General features: G+C 45.4%; 1 protein-coding gene across 1 annotated transcript; it reads left to right on the forward strand.

Annotated features, from left to right (window-relative positions):
* Positions 1-17,383, forward strand: LOC144728485 (protein RCC2-like). Its single transcript, XM_078607979.1, has 12 exons — positions 1-268; positions 2,383-2,476; positions 3,021-3,164; positions 6,700-6,831; positions 7,717-7,805; positions 10,607-10,721; positions 11,311-11,477; positions 11,817-11,997; positions 12,142-12,247; positions 12,367-12,439; positions 14,253-14,330; positions 15,579-17,383. Exons 1-12 carry the CDS (start codon positions 92-94, stop codon positions 15,681-15,683), a joined length of 1,461 nt encoding a protein of 486 aa, XP_078464105.1. The 5' UTR covers positions 1-91; the 3' UTR covers positions 15,684-17,383.
* Positions 17,384-22,059: the final 4,676 nt, after the last annotated feature.

Consider the following 22,059-nt stretch of genomic DNA (forward strand, 5'->3'; position numbering starts at 1 on the left):
CTGCGCCCCCCCCCCACTTCCACCCTTCTCTCAGCCCCCCCCACTTCCACCCTTCTCTCAGCGCCCCCCCCCCCCGTCTCCTCATTCCGCGATGCCGCCGCGCAGGAAGCTTCAGCCTCAGTCGCGGCCGAGCGCGAAGCGCGGCCGCCGGGGGAGCGCTGGGCGAGCCCGAGCCCAGGAGCTGCACGGGGAGTCCGGGGAGGATGCGGGGGAGGAGGAGGCCCACAACGCGGCCCCGGAGACGCCGTTCGGGCCCCGGGAGACGGTGGTAAGAACGACGCGGAGTCGGGCGCCGATTGAGGTCGGGACGGTGCTCACGAGGAGTGATCGGCACCGCTCCCGACCGCTTTGGCCTCCCCAGTGCTGATGTCGACTCGCCCCGGGCAAGGCCTGGAAGGCCGCGGCGAGGCCCTCGGCGAGGCCGCGTGCCGCTCTCGCTCCGTCGCGGCCCTCGCTCCCGCTGGACTGCGTTGTCAGGCAAGGCCGAGGCTCCGCGGCGGGCCTGAGCTTTGTGTGCCCAACTCTTAGCTCGGTCAATTTTGTATTCATTCATTAGCAGTTTGACTGATTCACTACGGAAATCATTTCGCGATGTCATTCACGCCTTTGATGACGCGTTTCATTCATTACATTAAAGTATTTTATTAACTTTAGAAACACGTACAGGCTTTGAATGAAACATTCACGATGGTGACTGCAACAACAATACAGAACAACAACTGGAAGGTACGCCAAGAAGTATGGAGAGATGCATGCTTGGCATTGCAGTGAGCGACAGGAAATGGACATTGATGAGAGAGAACACGCAGGTTGCGGACATCATCCGAGCTGTTAGCAGAGGTGAGGGAGCTGGAGCAGCGCCGGTCACGGACGCGATGTTTAGGAACAACATTGAGTGGCAGCCAAGGAACTCGACGCGTCCAGGAGGAAACCCGCCGAGGAGATAGAGCCATGAAATCCATCCAGGTGCAGCTACTGCGCAGGTTGTTGTATGACAGGAGGATCGTGAAAGTTGGAGGCTTGGAGATGTATGTTGAACTTCTTTCGCACCGTATGTAGCCAACCGTGCTAATCCGAGGTGCGGGAAGGCTTCACCCAGCAGCGGATTGGATCATGGCTGATGATGCATTGGTTCAGACGGCAAATACTTTACTGACGTTCTGGTTATAAGTGCTTGATGGGATGGAATCCGTCACGTCAGTCTTAATGCAAATAAAATGTACGTATAAAATATATATTTTTAAATGTATTTCACAAAATAAAGAATCGTATATTGGTTTCCTGTTCGAACATGGATATTTTCCTTGCTATACATTTTACAAGGATGAAAAATAACAATGTTTTACCCTTTCTGGCAATATAGCAGGTGTTAAGATGTTCAGACACCACATGGCATTTCCTCACCAGTGTTAGACCAGAGAATGCCGAAAGGCGCACAGTAACAAAGCCAATGCAAGTATCAGAACACTTATGGCTCTTAACACTGATGAGACAAGGCCATAAAGAAGGCTGTCTCTGGTGTAGACCAATCAGTTTCAAAGACAATGCGTACATCAGATAATGGTTGCATGTTTTGCCACAAGCATGTGTGGTTAATGCAGACTTGATGCCTTGCAAAGGGTATCTTTGGTGTTTGAACATCTTAACAGCTGTTTATTGCCAGAAAGGGTAACACCTATTCTTATTTTTCATCATTTTTTGGATGCTGGCAATGAGGTCCCATAAATATTTTACAAGGAACTTTCATTCAAACAAACGGTGATTCAAGTGTTTCATTAAAAAAGTGAATCTGGAAACCTGCTAATGGATTGGTCAAGTTGATAAACAGGACTGCTTAGTCTCGTCCACACACTTTGCATTTCTAATTCGCTCCCATTGTCTCATTCCAAAGCTTTTATGACCTTATTCAATTCAAGAAACCTGTCAACTCTTTTCTATTACAACTTTGAGAGTGCTATTTATTATTGGGTGCTTGACGTTTTGGGGTTGTGGGCCTGTGCTCATCAACTGTGTTTTAAAAACAAAATAAGTATAACCCGTAAAAACAAAGTTTTTCACTATAAATCCTTTATATGCGTGGCGGCTAGAGTCCTCTCGTCCTCTGGCTTGAGATGGCTGCCACCTATGGGTCAGATGATTGCATTGCACCATTAAGCAATTGGTAATTAAATATAATATTTTTGTCCTAAAAAGTGTAAACATTTTTTAAAACATTTTCACGAACATTAATTGTCACTCACAACGAGTCTGTGTGGAAAATGTCAGCTCGATTGGATCACGGGAAGTGGGTTAAAAAACGACCGAAAGATTTGCATGGTCCTAAGCAAGCAAGCGAACTTAATATAAAGGATTTTAAAAGGACCAAGCCACGTTGTGTTCCAGCTGCTGAAAGGGGCTCAAGTGTCCGGGCAGCTGCTGATCTGCGGCGCGACCAATTGGGACCTGATTGGCCGCAAGGATGTGCCCAAGCAACATGGTAAGCAGTGTCTCAGACCGCCTGTGGTGCGCTATGCCATTTGCCCCTTTCCGCTTTTCCCCCTTCGCTGCTTTATTTCTTTGGGTTGGCTGTGTCTCCTGTGTTCCCATCTTGTGTGTTTAGTGTTTGCAATGTCTCTGGACCTACGGGCCATTGCTAACCCTCCAAAAAACTCGCGAAATCACCATGCAGCAAAACATTTGGTTTTATAAGCAAAATCGTATCTGCAAGGGTTCCCACCTTGCCTACGGTCTACGGAACACAGATTGGGAATTTGTGATCTAGACATGGTAGAATTTACTTTAAGAACTACATACATGAATTTCCTATCACACATATTACATTGTTTATGAAGATTGTTGGGAACAAAATAACAAAACCTTCATCTGTCAACCGAGCAAGTAAGCAGGGTTAAGGAAAGTCTGCTCTACCATTTTCCTCATCCCCCCACCACCCTAACATTGTTCTTCACAATGTGAAGTGTCTTGAGATGCAGTCGTATGAAGACGTTCTATACATTGAAGTTGTTATTGTTTCACCGCAGTTGCCTACAAGAACCTGGGAGTTTCCCTGTGGGGGCCGCACCGCTACGGCTGTCTGGCCAAGGTGCATGTGAGCAGTGTGGTGTCGGGCCCAACGGCCTGCCACTGTCTGCTTCTCACCGATCTCGGGCAGGTCTACACATGGGGTTCGTAAGAGAGGGCGTCTGAGTGTGAGAGATTTGTTTTTGCTGTTTGTCATTGAGGTGAATTTGTGTAAGAAGGAGAGGGTATGTGGGGTAGTGTAGCGGTTTTCACGTTTTTCTATGAATCCTTCAACACCAGTTTGATTCCCGCTCATGGCCAACACCAATGACGATTATCTGAACTGTTCCTTGGCCTCCCCTAGGTCGACTCAACCTCAAATGAGTACCTTGTACAATGTGTAAACATCGCCAGTCAAGAGACAAAGATGGCCGGGCGTGTTGTTGGCCACCCAACCCCATGTGTGTCATGCCAGCCCTCATAGGTGTTCACTAACCACATTTGCCCCAAAAATCTGTTAAGGCTATCTTTTGGCATGTGGTCTGGTTTGGCAGTGGAGCTCACACTCTTAAATCAGTTAAGCAGCATTATCATGTCATTTTCTGTGTAATGTTGTGACAATTGCCTGGCCTGTCACTCCATACGAAGCTCTGGGTCTTCTTTGTCACATGCCATGTTTTATCTAGGCTTGTGAAACATGAACCCCTTTACAGGGTCACCTGCGCAAGTTTGAAACACTGGCGGCCTGTTTACAATCCATCTTGGTTTTACCTAGGCTGGATTGTCAGGCATTTGCAGATACTCGAAAGATCTGGACACATTGGGATCCCAGGTGGTACATCTGCCAGTCACCGTATTACATTAACCCGAAATATATTGGTATATTTCATGACCTGTCTGCAAGATCTTAACATTTGAAGTTTGAAAAAAGTGTGGTGGTGATGTTACCACCACTTGGTGGTGAATGGCTGCTGCTGTTTATCGAGAGAGTAAGGGGGAGAGAATGTGCTTGAAAGGTTTACCTTCTATGATGGTGAGCAAGGGTGGCAGTACGGTACAGTATAAAAAAATATTGTACCATATTATCATCCTGTACTTAACCAAAAAATGCCACACAATACCATAATCACGTAGGTAGAAATAAAATAAATCGCGAAGTTTCGGGCGCAACACAAGCATCCATCATCAGGTGGGAAAGCATAGTCTTCTGCTGAAGCAGACTGTTTTAAAAGGTTTGAAATGGGTGTAGCTCAAGGGTCATAAAGAAGTGGCCGGGGCTAGTGATGTTAATGTGAGAAATTAGCATGTAACTGTAAGATAGGAGAGCGGCCTCTGCGACGAGGGCACGGAAGTGGCTATGTTAATGTGAGAGATTAGCATGATGTTAATGTGAGAAATTAGAGGGCACGGAAGTGGCTATATTAATGTGAGAGATTACCATGATATTGTGAGAAATTAGCATGTAACTGTAAAAAAGAAGGAGAAGAAGAGTGTCCTCCTCGACGAGGGAGTGCAACCCAACGGGTGTAATACGGAAATCTTTTTGGTAACCCCTACTATGTACGGTAAAGTGATGGTTTTGGTTGGATCCTTAGAAGGTTGTCTCCGCATGACTGGGGAGACAGCTTTGCGAATTGTACGGTCCGAGTATCCGTTCATCCTGAGGACTTGGTGTACCTGCTCCAACTCACTGGCTAGGTGGTTGGTGCTGGTTGGAGATGCAATGGGCCATATGGTGTAGTGTTTTGATGAGGGAATTCTTCTGGGCTGGATGGTGGTGGGAGTCAGGCTTTAGATAGGCATCCGTGTGGGTGGCTTTCCTGTAGAGCGAATGTCCCAACGAGCCATCAGGTCTCTTCTCGATCAAAACATCCAGGAATGATAGCTTGCCATCCTTTTCCACTTCCATTGTGAATTTGATAGATGGGTGTATGGAATTGATGTGTTTGAGAAATTGGTTCAGTGCTGGCAGGCCATGTGGCCAGATGACAAACGTGTCATCTATGTAACGCTTCTACAAGGAAGAACGTAGGGTGGATGTCTGGATGGCATCTGTCTCAAAATTTTCCATGAAATCATTCGCGACCACTGGCGATAAGGGATAACCCATTGGGGTACCCTCATTTTGTCTGTAGAATGTACCATTCCAGGTGAAGTATGTGTTGGTAAGACAGTGCCTTACCAAAGTTGGTACATCTGGATTCAGTCCTTGTTGGACCAAGTCTTCAATGATTGCAATGGTGTCAAGTACAGGTACATTGGTGAACAGAGAGACTACATCGAAACTATAGTAATAGGTTTTTACCCTTTCAACTGGTACAAAAACTGACACCTTTATACAAGGCATCATGTTTGCAATAACCACAACACAAGCAGTCAAAATGCAAACAAAAAGAAACAACTCTGATGATGATAATGATATGCACTGTCCTTGAAGTTGATTGGTCCACACCCGAGACAGCTTTTCTTAGAGCCTAGTCTCCATTGGTGTTGGACCAGATGACGCCAAAAGGCGTACAACTCAAAGACAGCGCATTATCAGAGTTTTGAGAGCTCGGGGTAAGCATTTACACTATAAGACCTCCTTTACCAGTGGCAAAATATAGTAATAGGTTTTTACCCTTTCAACTGGTACAAAAACTGACACCTTTATACAAGGCATCATGTTTGCAATAACCACAACACAAGCAGTCAAAATGCAAACAAAAAGAAACAACTCTGATGATGATAATGATATGCACTGTCGTTGAAGTTGATTGGTCCACACCCGAGACAGCTTTTCTTAGAGCCTAGTCTCCATTGGCGTTGGACCAGATGACGCCAAAAGGCGTACAACTCAAAGACAGCGCACTATCAGAGTTTTGAGAGCTCGGGGTAAGCATTTACACTATAAGACCTCCTTTACCAGTGGCAAAATATAGTAATAGGTTTTTACCCTTTCAACTGGTACAAAAACTGACACCTTTATACAAGGCATCATGTTTGCAATAACCACAACACAAGCAGTCAAAATGCAAACAAAAAGAAACAACTCAAATGATGATAATGATATGCAATGTCGTTGAAGTTGATTGGTCCACACCCGAGACAGCTTTTCTTAGAACCTAGTCTCCATTCGTGTTGGACCAGATGACGCCAAAAGGCGTACAACTCAAAGACAGCGCACTATCAGAGTATTGAGAGCTCGGGTAAGCATTTACACTATGAGACCTCCTTTACCAGTTGAAAGGGTAAAAACCTATTACTATATTTTGCCACTGGTAAAGGAGGTCTCATAGTGTACATCGAAACTGACAAGCAAATTATCCAGAGACAGTGAGATGTCCTTGATTAGAGAAACCAAGTGAGCTGAGTTAAGTACAGCTTAGGTGGACTTGCCAGTGAAAGGAAGCAGAGTCTCAGACAGAAATCGGACCAGTTTGTAGGTGGGTTAGTTAATCGTGGAGACGATAGGACGGAGCGGGGTACCTACTTTGTGGATTTTTGGAAGGCCATAAAATCTGGGTGGTCTAGCAGCTGAAGGTTTTAGGGAGCTCTACTTTGTCTGATCGATTAGAGAAGTCGATTTAGTGATTATATTATTGGTTTTAGTAGCTAGGCAGTTGATTGTGAGAGGTTTATTAATGCTACAACATGCGTATTTACGAGCAGAGGTGTGGAGGAGGATGGTCGTCGTTGATGCTGTGTTGCGTTTTCTAGGCCGAGGAGATAAAGGCCAGCTGGGGCACGGGGACTTGAAGCGCGTGGAGGCCCCGCGGCCTGTGGACGCGCTCTTCAAGTTCACGGTCGTGGCGGCAGCGTGTGGGCGGAGCCACACTCTCTGCATTACCGGTCAGCAGTCGGCGCATGCCACAGCCATAGCCCTGACAAGTCTCATTCATGTCGTTCCACATTCGTACGTGATTTCACAAGCCTAGGCACCTTTTGTCGGTGTCAATTCAAGTTCCTCATCATTGTCCATGATCTATCCAATGCTGAATGAAGACCTCTCCAAGCAGTTGACATTTCTCATAATCTTAAAATGCCACAGTTCATCTTGCTTTTGCAAAATAACTGAATTCAATGGTCTATCACTGCGGTGGACGTCGTCTTGCCGAGTAAATATATTGTAAGTGACTTTTGTTTTGCTATTTATCTTGAGCCCAACTTACCAACCTTCCTCATTAACGAGAACCCATATCTAACAGAGGCCGTTATCTATAAACACGTGACATTTTACCAGCATTGTCTTATGCAAGCCTGACGATGTTGATGACACACTGAATGTCAAAACCAGTCCAGCGTTTACTTGTATTCAACCAATGCTGCTGAAGAAATCACTCCCAGATGGCCGTGCGGTCAAGTTTATTTTGTTTAACGAGGTCAAGAGTGACCTGGGGAATTTCATCTGTCAGTAGAGGCTATGATTGTTGTGTATTTCAATTAAGTAATTTTTGTATTTGGAAAATTTAGACTGATGCCTGCACACAACAACTTACTCTTGCAAATTGCATTGGAGGATCTTTATAGTGCACTGTGAAGCAGATGGTGCGTAATAATGTTTGTTACACCCGCAATAATAGCCAGGGCAGGCGCCTGAATCGAACCATAGACCAACAATTGGAAAATGCGCTGCCTCTAGAGAGACAGATATGGGTAGGAGGGCTGTTGTCTGCTTATTTATTTTTAGAGTAGAGTTGGAGTAGCCGTGCCGACGCACAAGATACTGTTTTGCAGAGACTGGGGTGGTGCTGGCGTTTGGAGAAAATCACCTGGGACAGCTGGGGCTCGGTACAAAGAGTAACGCCATGCCAACGCCCAAGCAGGTAGAACAGTTTGGGCCTCGCGTTGTATCCTTTCCCCAATTTACATGCATTCTCATGTTTACGATATGGGCATTGAATCATGCGTGTGAGGATCAATATTTCAATCCGTGTGTTGTATGTAATGGGTTCATGTGACCCCTTCAGTCACTTAAAGTGCTATCATTCACCAATATTAAGTGAAAAGCAAGAAGGGAGATGGTAACTTCTCTATAACATAGTGCCATACACGTGTACCACACCGTACATCATCATTATTACACCCGTTTATCCAGGAAAGCCTCAATACTATTTCAGGAGGGTTCTGCCAAGTTTTCACAGTTGGGGATGACTATTGCTGCGCCAGAACACAATGGCTGATTCTTTTAATTACATCAGAGGATCTTTAACGTCCTCTGTAAAGTAGATGTCACATCGTATATTATGGTTAATTTAACTGGAGTTTGTTGAACACGTAGGATTTCACAACCAATATCCAAAATTATGTTTTTTTGGTTTAGATTGCGTAAATATAAATGTGTCGTCAAACCCGCCACCACCCAACGCAGCCAATTAGTAAGATTTGTCACGTAAACAAAACGTGTCAAATAGTACTTCAGCACACCGCTTGTGTGTTGGAGAGTAAACACAGAGCATTTACAATTCGAGTACGACGCTTCGCTGGTGATTACAACGGCTTCATCAGGTGATTATCCAGAATTGTGGCAAAGTCTTAAATAGAGCATGGGTGATTATTTCACCTTTATTTATCAGTTGCAAAGATCATAGGGTGGTTAATGTAGTCATAAATTGCAATGGATCATGTTCATCTGAGAATATACAGTACCTATTATTGGTTGGGGTTAATCAACTTTACAGTGGAATGCTTTTCTATTTTGTTGTACATACATTATGTTGAGCTGCGAATATGCATATAATATGCAGTACCTATCATTGATTGCTCACACTTAATCAACACACAATTGAATTCTAGATTTGAAGCTTTCGTGACTGCAAGGATTCATACTCTTAGTTCTTTCGGTAAAGTCACGTAGGTAAAAAATGAAATTAAAATTAATAAAATAAAAATCACGATGTTACGGAGGCAACACAAGTCTCCGTCATCAGGTGGGACCGTCACAGCCAGATTTGCTGCATCAAGTGAGGCAGGGATTCAAGATGCAAGCTCTTAAATACAAGTTAAGGGGGAGGAGAGGGGGGCGGAGCTTATCAGAATGTGGTAGCCAATGAATGGAACGTATCGGGAGTGGGGGGGGGCTAAAAGAGGGCACGAGGTGCTCGTAGGCGTCGACGTGTAAGTTTTTGTGCGCAAGTCACTGTTGTTGCACATGATAATGTATTGGAAGGGGGGGGGCTAAAAGAGAGCACGGGGTGCAAGTGTACGTGGACATGCCTGTGCACAAGCACCTGTTGATGCACATGATAGAAAATAACGAAAATGCCCATGTTTATACCAGTGTTGGCTGACAATAAAGAGAGTACTGTTAAACGCTGGGGATGTTAACACTCGGTAAAGTAAAATAGTGCCTGTCAGATAAGATGGTCCAAAAATGTGTAGTTAAATCTTTTTTACATGGTTAATAACATCTATCCAATGATTACTAAGTTTGTACCCATCATCACGGTTGAAATTATGTCTGTGTTTGTATATAATTTCAACCGTGATGATGGGTATATCTATACAATACAAACATTTGCATAGGTATGCAATTATACAGTGTATTGATAATGCACTTCCAAGCAGCACTAAGCCTTGAGCTATCAGAAGGGTTGCAATTATTTCTATTTGTCTAAATTTCTAAATATCCCCTAATCTTGGCCAGTAATAATACATTTTACACAAAACATTAAATTTTTTTTAAATCAATTGAATGTCCTTGTTGGCACGCATGTTCTGCATCTGCTGACAGCTGTGTTTGTGAGTATTTAATATTTTTTATTTTAGTCTTATGCTGATCATTCGTCCCTTCTGACCAGCATAGTATTGGCCACAGGAGAAATTAATCCGGTACACAGCTTTTGGCTAATTGAACTTTATGGTGGTACCCCGGGGTACCATAGTACCTCGGCTCTTGTATAATGTCCGTGATGGAGTCATTTTTAGTCTGTTGATGGTCGGCGATGCGGCAATGGACTCCTCTCGACGAGCTGTACACGATGCACCACTACGGTGCGTACGAGCGTTCAGGGTTTCAGCGCAATCGTCCTCGCTGCGTTTCGACATTGTGGAGTAGCACCTGATTTCGGATTGATTGGTACCCCAGTCGCAGAGTTATGTAAACCCCTGGAAAAAATAGTGTCCCAGAAATAAAATATTTTATTGCCTCGGCCATTTTGTATTATTGGGTACCCCGGGATACCTTATGGCGGTACCCCGGGATACCCCGGGGTACCGCCATAAGGATCAATTGCCTGATGTAGCTGGTTGTAATCACCAGCAAAACGGCATACTCTAATTGTAAATGTTGTGGGTTTACTCTCCAACACCGGTGTGCTGAAGTAGTAACTAATTTGCAAGTTTTGTTTACATGACAAACCTTACTAATTGGCTGTGTTGGGTGGTGGTGGGTTTAACAACGCATTTATATTTACGTGATCTAACCCAAAAAAAAGTTTTATGGACAACTGCAGTATTAACCAGGGCGGTCTGCTGAACAACGACAAGAAGCAGCAAATGCACTACCACTGGGCTGCGTCACTGCCTCATGGTGCAAAGAACCCCACACGCATCCTCGGCCACACGGAGAATACATAACTGCACACGTGTACCTCCTGTATTAATGATTGTGCTCCTCGCCCTTAAGATTGTGTACAGCGGACAGCCGGTGGTAAAGGTGGCTTGTGGAGCGGAGTTCAGCATGCTGGTGGACTGCAAGGGTAATCTGTACTCATTCGGCTGCCCAGAGTATGGACAGCTGGGTACGTGGCGCGGTGATGCCGAAATACGTTATACTCGTGCAAAACGGTCTTTAAATGGATATTTTAACTTGTTAGTTATTTGATATGCTGTGTTTACAGCTCACACCTTGCTACTACCATTGATTGCTTCAGTTTACTATTCATTCTAATGCTTGTTTGTCATGGAAAGCCTCACTGAGTCTCAAGGTTCTTTTTCTAGACATGTCCTGCCAAGTTTTCACAGTAGGGGCAATATTGCTGTGTTTATTCTTTATTTGAGTAATTTTCAGGTATTTTTTCAGCATTGGGATATTTTGGCTAATACCAGCTGCATTGTATGTGTTTAGCATGGGAGGAAACCACAGAACCCAGAGGAAACATGCGGAATAGGGGGAGAATATAAAAACTCCAGACAGAAATGAGCCCAAGTCAGGTATCGAACTAGGAACTTCATGCTTTGTGGAACAAGTGTTTCCACCGTGCCACCCTGCGGCCCGTTAATAAAAGATGGCAATAGGCTGAGGAGGCCTTCAAACTTGGATAGATCATGTCCGATGATGACTACTGCCGTTTGTAAGAGATCAATAGCGTTGACTACACGGGCGTGCAGGCCACAACACGGACGGCCGCTTCCTCGCGTGCGCCAACCGGCTGGAGTTTGTGTGCGAGTTGGCACCGCGACGCGTGCTAGTGTTCACGGAGCGCACGCGTGACGGGAAGGTGAACACCGTGCCGGCCGTGTGCGTCGCCGACATCGCCTGCGGGTCCAACCACACGGCAAGATTTCACACGCTTCTCTTTACCAGATCACATTTGTTCACGAGTACATTCGATGTTTGCGCCGTTTGTATAGCATATGGCTATCACGAGGAAGGTGCTCTGTTTCACAGATGCAGTCTGCAGTCTTTACTCAGGAGGGGGTGATGTTGCTCTGAGTATCTCAATAATTTGTGAGTAGTAATTGAAAAGTGTCAATAATTGACACGATCTTTTAATATCCATTCTGGGTTCACAGTGCTTTGTGTTAATAGGTGCTTCATAACAGCTATTATTCTAACAGTATTTTAAAAGCTACACAGGATACCCTCGTCTCTGTGTGTGTGTGTGTGTGAGCAGCTGGTGCGAGACAGCCAGCGCCGTGTGTTCTCCTGGGGATTCGGAGGCTACGGTCGGCTCGGCCACTCAGAGCAGAAGGACGAGATGCTGCCTCGACTCGTCAAGATGTTTGACTTCCCCGGCCGGGGCGCCGCGAGCGTGCATGCCGGCTGCAGCTGCTCCTTCGCCATCATCGAGACTGGTGTGTGCACTACGCAGGACATGTGTACGTCTGGAGGGGTGGCGGTGAGATCGAGGGAGCGGCGGTGGAGTGGTGTATATAACTCCTGCTGTGATAGGCGACATATGCCGTGTGTTGTGTGTTGTCCGCTGTGGCTGTACGCAGGGGCACTCTATTTCTGGGGTACCTCAAGCACCATGCGCGAGTCCACCATGTACCCCAAGCCCGTGATGGACCTCGCCGGATGGAAGATACGCAGTCTGGCATGCGGGTAAAAACCAGCCCAGACCTCTACCTTCGTCATATTACACTGGCAGAATGTTTTATTATATACATTTGTGCTTTATGGTTGGCAAGTAAGGCGGTGTGCTTGATCCTGTGTGGTGTCAGGAAGAGCAGCGTTATGGTGGCGGCTGATGAGAGTACCATCAGCTGGGGTCCATCTCCTGCTTTTGGGGAACTGGTATGCACGCACTCACACGCATGCACACATGTACGCTCGTTCATACATGCCTACATACACACACCTACACACATGTCCACACACAAAAGCACCAATACAACAACAACCGCCATTCGCCACTAAGTGGCGGTGACGTCACCACGACGCTTGTGCCAGGCCATGTGCACCTTGAGGCCACGTGAAGTGTCGAACGCCCGCTGGCAGGAGGTCACGGGGCAGACCCAGGTGCCACGGGTCGACTGACTGAGATGATAGAGATGACTGGCTGATATACCACCTGTGCCACCTACTGTGCCAACTTGCTGTGCTTTAGCCACCCGGCGCTCCACCCGTTGTTGTGAACGTCGCCCCTCCGCCCTCCGTTGTTGGAGGGCGACTGCCTCCAACTGCCCAGAAGCGTCCCCCATGAGCCTCCTCCACAGAGGCCGATCTTGACACTGCTGGTACCAGTCATTGGCAAGTCCACTCAGCTCCACGTCCTCCTGTACCATATCACTCCATCTCTTCTCTAGCCCGTGCCGCGCCCGTTTAGCCCCCTCGATCCGGCCAAACAAAAGCTGTTTAGGCATGCGGTGGCTGGGCATGCGGGCTACATGACCCAGCCAACGCAGCCTTACTTGCCGGAGGAGCTCACCGATGGGATTTTGCCCAGATCTTTCAAGGATTTGTGAGCTCCTCACACAAACCAGCCTGGTTAAACCCAGGATGGATCGTCGGCAGGCCAGCCTAAATGTTTCCAACCGGCGAAGATGCTCCATTAGGGGGGTCCACGTTTCGCAAGCGTAGAGAAGGGAGGGACATATTTGTGTTTAAGTCGTTGTTTTGTGGTAATGAATTGAAGGTGGAGGGGTTACCAGCCTCTCGCACCCGTCCAGAGCCCCCGTTTAGCCACTGTGGTGGTCACAGACGCCATGAGGGTAGAGGCCAATGGGAATTGGCCCTCCCCCCACAGCACTGTCCACGACAGAGTTGCCTGTCCGCCACCGCGAGGAGGTAGGGGGTTGTTTTGCCGTGTACACACACACATCCCTACACACGCATGTCCACAAGTGTGTGCAGACACCTTTAAGCACTTACCCATTCGCCTGTGGCTCCTACTATGTTTATTCTCAGCATTGTTGCAGACTTTTGATTTCGAGAAAATATTGTAAACGAATCGGCATAATGTTAACAAGCTGGAATAGGACTACAAAACTCTCGTGATGGTGTCTACATTCACAGTCAACGGGGGTGACAATGGTAGTGCAAGTGCAGCCTAGATTATTAAAACGAAATGGGTGGCTCAGAAGTCAAAGATAATGAGCCTCTACCACTAAGATCCTGGGTACCAATCCGGATGCCAGATGTCGTGATTAAACTGAGTTCTCAAGTGTAGCACATTGATGGTTTCAGCTTGGTGATTCATGGCTTCGCAAAAAAAAACCAATGTGTTTTTACAAGTGATTTGGTTAAATTCTATCTCTCAGACGTTAAAACATCTATTCGACTGTCACAGCCTCATAGCAGATTGTATGGGAAACTTTTGTCCACGGTCATTCTCTGACATACTGGGTGCCCTGTTTTGCGAGATTATCTGACAATGCTGATGGAACAATTGCAGCAACACATTTGGACAAAGAACTGAATTATAGGATATTCTCTTTTAATGCCAAGCACTATTGCTGAAGCTATCGTCATGCCTGTGGTGGAACTGCTGATGACCTTCGGAGTTTGAACCGAGGCGTCGGTACAGCAGTGAGACCACAGGCTACATGCTGTAATAAAGGAACCTCTGACATAATTCTAATGTCTTTGCTCTCTGCCTCCGTCACAGGGGTATGGTGACGGAAAACAGAAATCATCTACCATTGCCAAGGAGGTGAAGCCCTTGGATGGTATCTACATTGAGCAGGTGGGGGCGGTGGCATAGGCCACGATTCAACTCTTTGGCTGAGCTCTACAGTGCGTGTGTGCTCGTGTTAGTCACTTGTTGACCCAGGATACCCTTACACAAGAGATTTAGTTGTCGCAATGTGTTCTCACTTGGTAAAATAAAGTCAATAAATACATAGAATTCGATCAGTAATGTTATAGCATTTGTAGAATACTTTAATTTATTCATAACCCCTAAAAATGTTTAGAAAAAAAATACTTGAAAATGCTCAAAAAAACTTAAAGCAATTTTTTTGTTGTCATTAGTGACTAGGTTGAGAACATGCCATCACTACACTGGTTTAATCACCAGCAGCTGAAACCCGGCTCAGTGCTCTGACCCGACAGTCACTTGGGACACCTTGTCCCGTGCTCAACCCAGGACTGAAATTGTTTTTCACTTCTTTTGACAAAATTCTAACTTTGGGAGATTTTACTTGGACATTCAGGAAAACACTCGTGGGGCCTTTAAAATGTCGAGTTGGAGCGATATAATTTTCACAATATAAAAAAAAAGTTTAATGATAGGATGATTATTGTGATATTAGTTTAACTTAACTTTGTCGTATTTCACATTTTGTCCTGTTTTTGTGCTCCACTTCAAGTACAACTCTATTGCTTAAAGGTTATTCAACTGCAGTTCACTCAACATAAACCTGCCATTAGTCTGCTAATCATTGTGTAAAGAAGCTCCTTGGAGACATCCATTTTTGCAGAAGCAAAGCTTTATTTCTAACTTAACGTATTTACAGTTCTGAGTGTAACAATCGCCACACTCGTAATTGCTACGGCTATCTTCCTCCCCGATGATTTCCACCAAGTTGAGTCTCCAACAGTCAGCCCCGATTCTTTCCACTTTGTCGATCTCGAACAGTCAGCCCCGATGTCGTCCACCTTGGTCGTCGATTATTCCCCGAGCAAGCACCCCGGTCGCGCGCCTCGCTCCCCCTCATATACTCGCTTGCCCCGCCCATATCGGACAGTGCCCCCCCCCCCCACTCTACTATAACACTTGTGTCCTTTATTGAATAATGATTACAGTGCCTTCCGGCCACCTGTTTCCAATGATCTCAACGTGTGCCTTCTAGCACTATCTCTTTGCAGTCTCCTAGATCTGTAACTTTCCGATCACGTGAGTGTTTACAATCTTGTGATGGCCGCATATTAACCAGGACTGTGTGTGCATTGTCTCGCTGGGTGGTGGTGACTTACCGTCCCTGCGACACAGGTGGCCATGGGGCTTTCCTTCACGCTAATGGTTGCCCGGGATAAAGGAGAGGATGACGAGCAACGGATCTTGAAGCTGCCCGAGTACAACCCCCGCGACTTGTAGCTGCTCCCAGAGCTGCCGCACGAGCCACTCTCCGCATGAGGGCCTTCTCCATAATTACTAATTACAAATAATTACTGGCCACCCAGCACAGCCTCTCAGCATGTGGGGAAGGCCCTCATGGTGACAAATTTGTCTGGATTAATTTGAAATAATTACTACAATTGTTTATCTTTAATGTCAATAAGAATGAGATATCACTATGTGTATGCATGCTGTGTGTACACACGTAATGGCCTGGATCTCTTGGTCTCTCTGGCTTCGTCTACATTGTGAAAGCGGTGATTCTTCACATCCTGCTTTCTTATGTGATATCTATACATTCCAGAGGCCTTGAAGTGTTTTTTTGGCAGTTGATAAACATTGCAAAAAAAAGTGATAGTTTTCAAAGTATTAGATGTCATATACAGGTATTTGCAAATTGGGTGAGAGTGGTTGGTGAGAGGTTTTTATTGTTCCCTTTCTGTTATGACCTTGGACCAGTTAATATTCTTGTGTTTAGACCACGTGGTGGCATATATTGACGTGCTACAGATTTTATGAAGACCTGATGTTTAGCGTTGTTTTATAATGTAACGGAGTGCCTTTGCACGTCGCTCCTAGGCAGCTCTAGAATTCATCGTTTTCAACTCAGGGTTTTGTACGTGACTGGCGGCGGAACACGGCAGCTCTCTGTGGCCTTACTCCCATCGCTATTCCCTGTGCGTTTCATTCAGGAGTGACTTGTTACGGTGTGGAATGAGGTGACGAAATGTACCGAAGAGTCAAAGGGGAAGCACTCTTACCCAACCGTGCAGCCCATGGCGTTCCCCGACTATGCAGGGAAGGCCCAGATGTTGCCACTGGTGTCAAGACAGGACATCGTTTTTTTGGCCTTGATAAGTCTGCTAAGTACAGCCAGTCTGACTGCACTGTGAGACACCATCGGTTTCTACATCCAACATTGATCATTCACAGTCTTTTGTCAATCCACTGCTGGATGAAGGCCTCCTCATGCAGTGTCGGTTATACTTCACACTGATCAGTGCGGCTTGGTGGAAGAGGGAACCCAGGACCAGAACAGATATCACCATTGATGCTGTAAATCAAACTGAGGTCACTGGGTTCATAGCACAATGCGTTAACTACTGTGACACCGTTCCATCTTCTGGCATTAGGAGACGGCTGCATTACCAGTGCTGCACATACCCGTCAGCAGATTAACATATAAGAATAACTGGACTTTAATTCAGCTAAAGGCTGAACATTGCCAGGACAGATCCAGCATTAATGTTAATGCTACGCCCCAAAGAGGCTAAATGGCATTGTACACACATTTAATTACTCGTGTAAGAATATTTTCAGGTTATATGTGTTGCCTGTACTTGACCCCTTCACAAGAGATCGCTTACATTCACTGCAATGTTTAAAAAGCATTATTGAATCGTGACTCCTATTCACAATTCGTTAAATGGCAATGGGTTTTTTTTGTTGTTGCACCCTAAGACTATCCCTTAGGATAAGACCGGGGGGGGTGGGGATGTAATTCATGAGGGTAGTCAGGGCTTGCTAGGGGGAGTGCACAGGGTACAACAATACTTCACAATGAATGTAGACCACAGCCGTCGCTCATTTTGGTATTTTGGCAATTGCAATTTGAAATGTGACAGACATGGATGCGTTGTTGGGTTTAAACTTTAATAAATGTGTTTTTTGTACTTTCACAGAAGCATTGTCAGTATTGTGCGTTATCGCTGCAGCTGTTAAATTGTAGATTGGTTGTTTTAGCACAGAACCAGACTAGACTTGCTTGACTTCATGTCGTGAAGCATTCACACCAGCAGCTAATTACACGCAGTCTAACTCCACGCAAGACTGGGCAACCCCTGCTCTTATTATTACCTAGGGATCTACCCCGGACCCTTGATGGGTATGGGGTCCCACCCCTTAGTGGATCCGGGGTCAGTCCTATGGTGGGTCAGGGGGGAAGTCTGGGGTGGGTCTTGGACAGCTACAGGCGTAGCGCTGCTTGAAAGTTAATAATACAATAATGCATTGTTTGGGTGCATGCCTGCACACAAACAGCAGCAGTGAAGGAGATCAATGAGCAGACACAGTATGCATGCATCATGTATGCTGATTACCTTATATGAATTAACTCATACCCCCTGCCCCTCTTTAGCCTTTGCACATGGTGGGTGCACAAGTGACGTCATCATATCTACCCTTCTATTTAAGGAACGAAACGGGAGGATTTCTCCACAAATTTGGCGTCCTGATGATGTCTGTTGTAATTCCTGGCGAAACATCGTACTCCGATATAAACGCAAGACCCACACATATGCATCTGTATGTATATATGTTGAACTTCTTTTGCACCATACATAACCAGTCGTGCTAATATGTAATTCTCATTTTTACAGTTAATGGTGAGGTCAACTATAAAAGCTGTGTAAAGAAATGCCAGCAAGTATCATATCTCGGCATTTACCGGAGGCAGTGCTGCAAAGGTGACTTTTGCAATGGTGTCACCACCCCTTCGCCCTGTATCCTCGTGGGATGACACCTGCCCCTGATGGCCGCCATGTTGCGTCCGCTATAGAACTACAGTGGCAGTGGGTGACCCTTTGAGTGGTTACGTGGGCTTCGGGAGCCTCAAAAGTTGAATTATGAGGTATTAGTAGTATGATTATTTTTGTTTACTCAGGAAAGCCTCGCTGAGCCTCAGGACTTTTTAGGAGGGTTCGGCAAGATTTCATAATAGGTGGCGATGTTACTGTTGATGTGTGTAATGCCAACTTGAGGAATTTGTAGGTACATGTTTCAGCCTTAAGATGTTATGCCTCGAACCAATTTCATTCGTGTGTGTTTTTGCTACGTGAGGAAACCACATAATCTGAAGGAAAACCATGCAGAACAGGGACAGAACCTACAAATTCTACATTCGCATATAGTCACACGCACTCATTCACACTCAACAAACAAACTCCACACAGAAAGGCATCGAAATTAGGAATCGAACCCAGGCCCTTCGTGTTGTGATGCCCACGTTACAAAAATACACCACCTTTCCACTCAATGTAAACTAATCACTGCATTTTCCAACCACTTCTGACGCCAGTTGTGTCACCGATTCAGAGACAGTTTCTAGGAGGCACCTTTATTAAAAACTTCTACGGTCTCGTCTACACACTTTCCACAGTAGCATAGCCTAGCCTGTACACAACACGAGCTGTTTAACACTGACGGTGCTGACTGAGATAGCTAACTTATATCCTTCGTAGCGCAATATCTAGCAGAGATGATTAGTGACGACAGCAATGATGAGACGAGTCCATTCCTAGAGATAAAATAATAAATTAAATTAAATAAATTAAATAATAGAATACTTTATTAAATAATAGAATAATTTATTATTTTATCTTTAGACGTGACTTAACCGAAAGAACCAAATAATAATTCCTGCAGTCACGAAAGTTCTAAAATTAAGATTCCATTCCTAGAACCGGCAGCCCTGAGCTCCCGCTCTCGGCTCCTTTTACGCTACCAGCACGGCCTGGCTTCCGCCCTGACCACGCCTCCTTTCTCGAACCCGCTAGCAGGTTCCAGGGGCCTCCAGATGGGGTCCTCTGTGACCCTTATCCTCGTTCCCCTGCTCTGCCAACACACCCATGCTCATGCTCACCGGCGTGTGTACTGTCTGTCCACCACAGCTGCCGCTGCTATCCAACAGCCGGCGCTATTACACTACACATGTATAGTAGTAATAATGCAAAGGGGTAGAGGTAATTCTAATGTATGCATATGTTAACCCTCAGTCAAGACTTAAGTCATCTTTGGCTTAGCTGGAATCATTAAATTCCCTTTTCACTATTCATCACTATGATGGATAGTAGAAGAGGTGGCTGGGAGGCTCAGAGTTAAAATTTAGGCAGCCAACAGTTATTAAACCGGGTTCTCTAATGTGGTGAGTTAATACCCTCATCTGAGTCAACAATGATTGCTTAACGTATTTATGTTGAACTTATTTCGCATCGTATGTCGCCAACCATGCTAATGAATAATGTTTTGTGCACAGAGTTGGGAAGTGATGCCATTTCATTTGTGGATCAGAGGTGGCCTAAAGAGATAAAATATTTGATATTCACTTCTGCGGGTCAGTCATTAAACTTAAACCTTCCGGGGCCAGTCATTAACCCTAAACTTTCCACGTGCCAGTCTCTAACCCTAAACCGTCCGTGGGCCAGTCTCTTGACACTAAAGGGTGCACTGCTCTGCAAGAAATTTGAATTCATATCGTGTCTTATGACGTGACACTGATGGGACAATCGGGATAACCTTGGGGAAATGATAGACAATTGAAATAATTATTAAGAATTAAGGTTTTCCATGATCATGTTGATAATCCATGTGCTGTACTTAGATTTATATTTCTTTCAAACGTATTTGCTTTAAATAAAATGAGTGGGAACCATTCCAAGTGATATTACTGGTTCTTGTTTGATGCATTAAGATGATTAAGGCTTACATTTTCCTTGGTCCTTTCGGTAAATTCACGTAGGTAGAAAAATACAAAAAAATATATCACGACGTTTCGATCGCAACACAAGCGATTGTCCTCAGGTGGAAAAATAATCCAGCAGTAGAACTGCTGAACCAGGAAGAACAGCGAGAGAGCTGCTACAACAAGAGGTTATATATGTTGGCCAAGGGCAAGCAGGTGGGGTCCGAGCTGGAAAGGAGTCCCATCCCCGCACGCAAGCACATCAGTTGTGTTAATGGGGGAGATTAGGGGGAGAGAGATTAGCATGTCAAAGTAAATAAGCTTCCATCGCCGCATAAGAGTACCGTCGCTGTATATGCGCACAGCAGCAGTGTTAATGGGAGATTAGGCAGATTAGCAAGTTAATGTCATGTCTATGTGTAACACAAGCTGCGGCACTGCCACCACGCTTTTAGAGGCAAGCTCGTCAACGCAAGAGAACCACCGCAACGGTGGTCGCGCCAGTGAGACACAGCCCATCACACAGCCAGAACCATCGATACATCGAGGCTAAGGGAGCAGAGGTGGCCATGTTAGTGAGACCCCAGCCCGTTAATGCAGAGGCACCCAATAAGGTAATGCAACTCAGAGAGTCGGAGATAACAGCCAAACGGCAGGAAGGATGAAAGCACCACAGCAAGTTACGACTTTGCTTTGTTAATAACGTCCTTCCAATGATTGCTCAGCTTACACCCATCTTCTCGGTTGAAATTGTCTCCGTGTTTATATATCTGGATGGCTTCATGAACAAATCTTTGATGGTAGCCCGAAGGTTTGCAGAGTACCTTGGTCTCGGAAAAAAACAATATTGTGCAAGCCCACTGCGTTATAACAATGATCAGCCACGGTAGGGGTATTGGTTCTGCCGTATTCTTAGGTTTTTGGTAGCCACATTCTGATGAGCTCCCCCCCCTCTCCTCCCCCCTCAACTTGCTTTTAAGGGATTACATCTTGAATCATTGCCTCACTTGATGCAGCTAATCTGGCTGTGACGGTCCCACCTGATGACGGAGACTTGTGTTGCCTCCGAAACGTCGTGATTTTTATTTTATTTTATTTTTATTAATTTTGATGTTTTACCTACGTGACTTTACCGAAAAAACCTAAGAATATGAATCCTTGCAGTCACGAAAGCTTCAAATCTAGAATTGGTTCTGCCGTGTTTCAAATCTGCCTTGTGTTTGCGAACATGGTCCGAGACATGTCGTTTTGTTTCCCCAATATAACTGCTGCCGCAGACGCAACTTAGTTTGTAGACAAGGGTATTGCATGTCAGGAATGACATCCTTCACAGATGGGATCAAATCACGGATTTTGTGTACTGTATTGAATCGGACCTGGATCTTGTGTTTGTTTAAGATTGTGGAAATATTTTTGGTAACACCTGCTATGTATGGCAAGGATGATGATTTTGATTGGGTCCTCAGATGGTTGTCTCCCCATGGTTGGGGATACAGCTTTTCGGATTGTGCGGTCTCAATTTTATCCCCGTTGAGGAACATTCTTGAAAAATTATTGAACTACCAAATTAGCAGTTTCCTGTCCGACAACAATCGATTACATGGAAAACAATCTGGGTTCCGAAAAAAATACAGTACCACATCTGATGCATTAGACTCTCTGAATCACATTTACAGTAGCCTTGATAATAAGCAGTACTGCGCCAGTCTTTTTCTTGACTTGTCCAAAGCCTTTGATACAGTCGACCACAACACCCTGATTAGTAAACTAAGTTGCCTCCGTTTCTCCAAACACGCAGTAGAATGGTTAAAAATGTACCTCTCTTCTCGCACCCAAACTGTATTCACAGATGGTTGGAGGTCAAACAGTGTTAAGATAACAAAAGGGGTTCCACAG

The sequence above is a fragment of the Lampetra planeri genome, chromosome 28 (genome assembly GCF_965212315.1).
Source record: "Lampetra planeri chromosome 28, kcLamPlan1.2.h2, whole genome shotgun sequence".
In the NCBI taxonomy this organism is placed as follows: domain Eukaryota; kingdom Metazoa; phylum Chordata; class Hyperoartia; order Petromyzontiformes; family Petromyzontidae; genus Lampetra; species Lampetra planeri.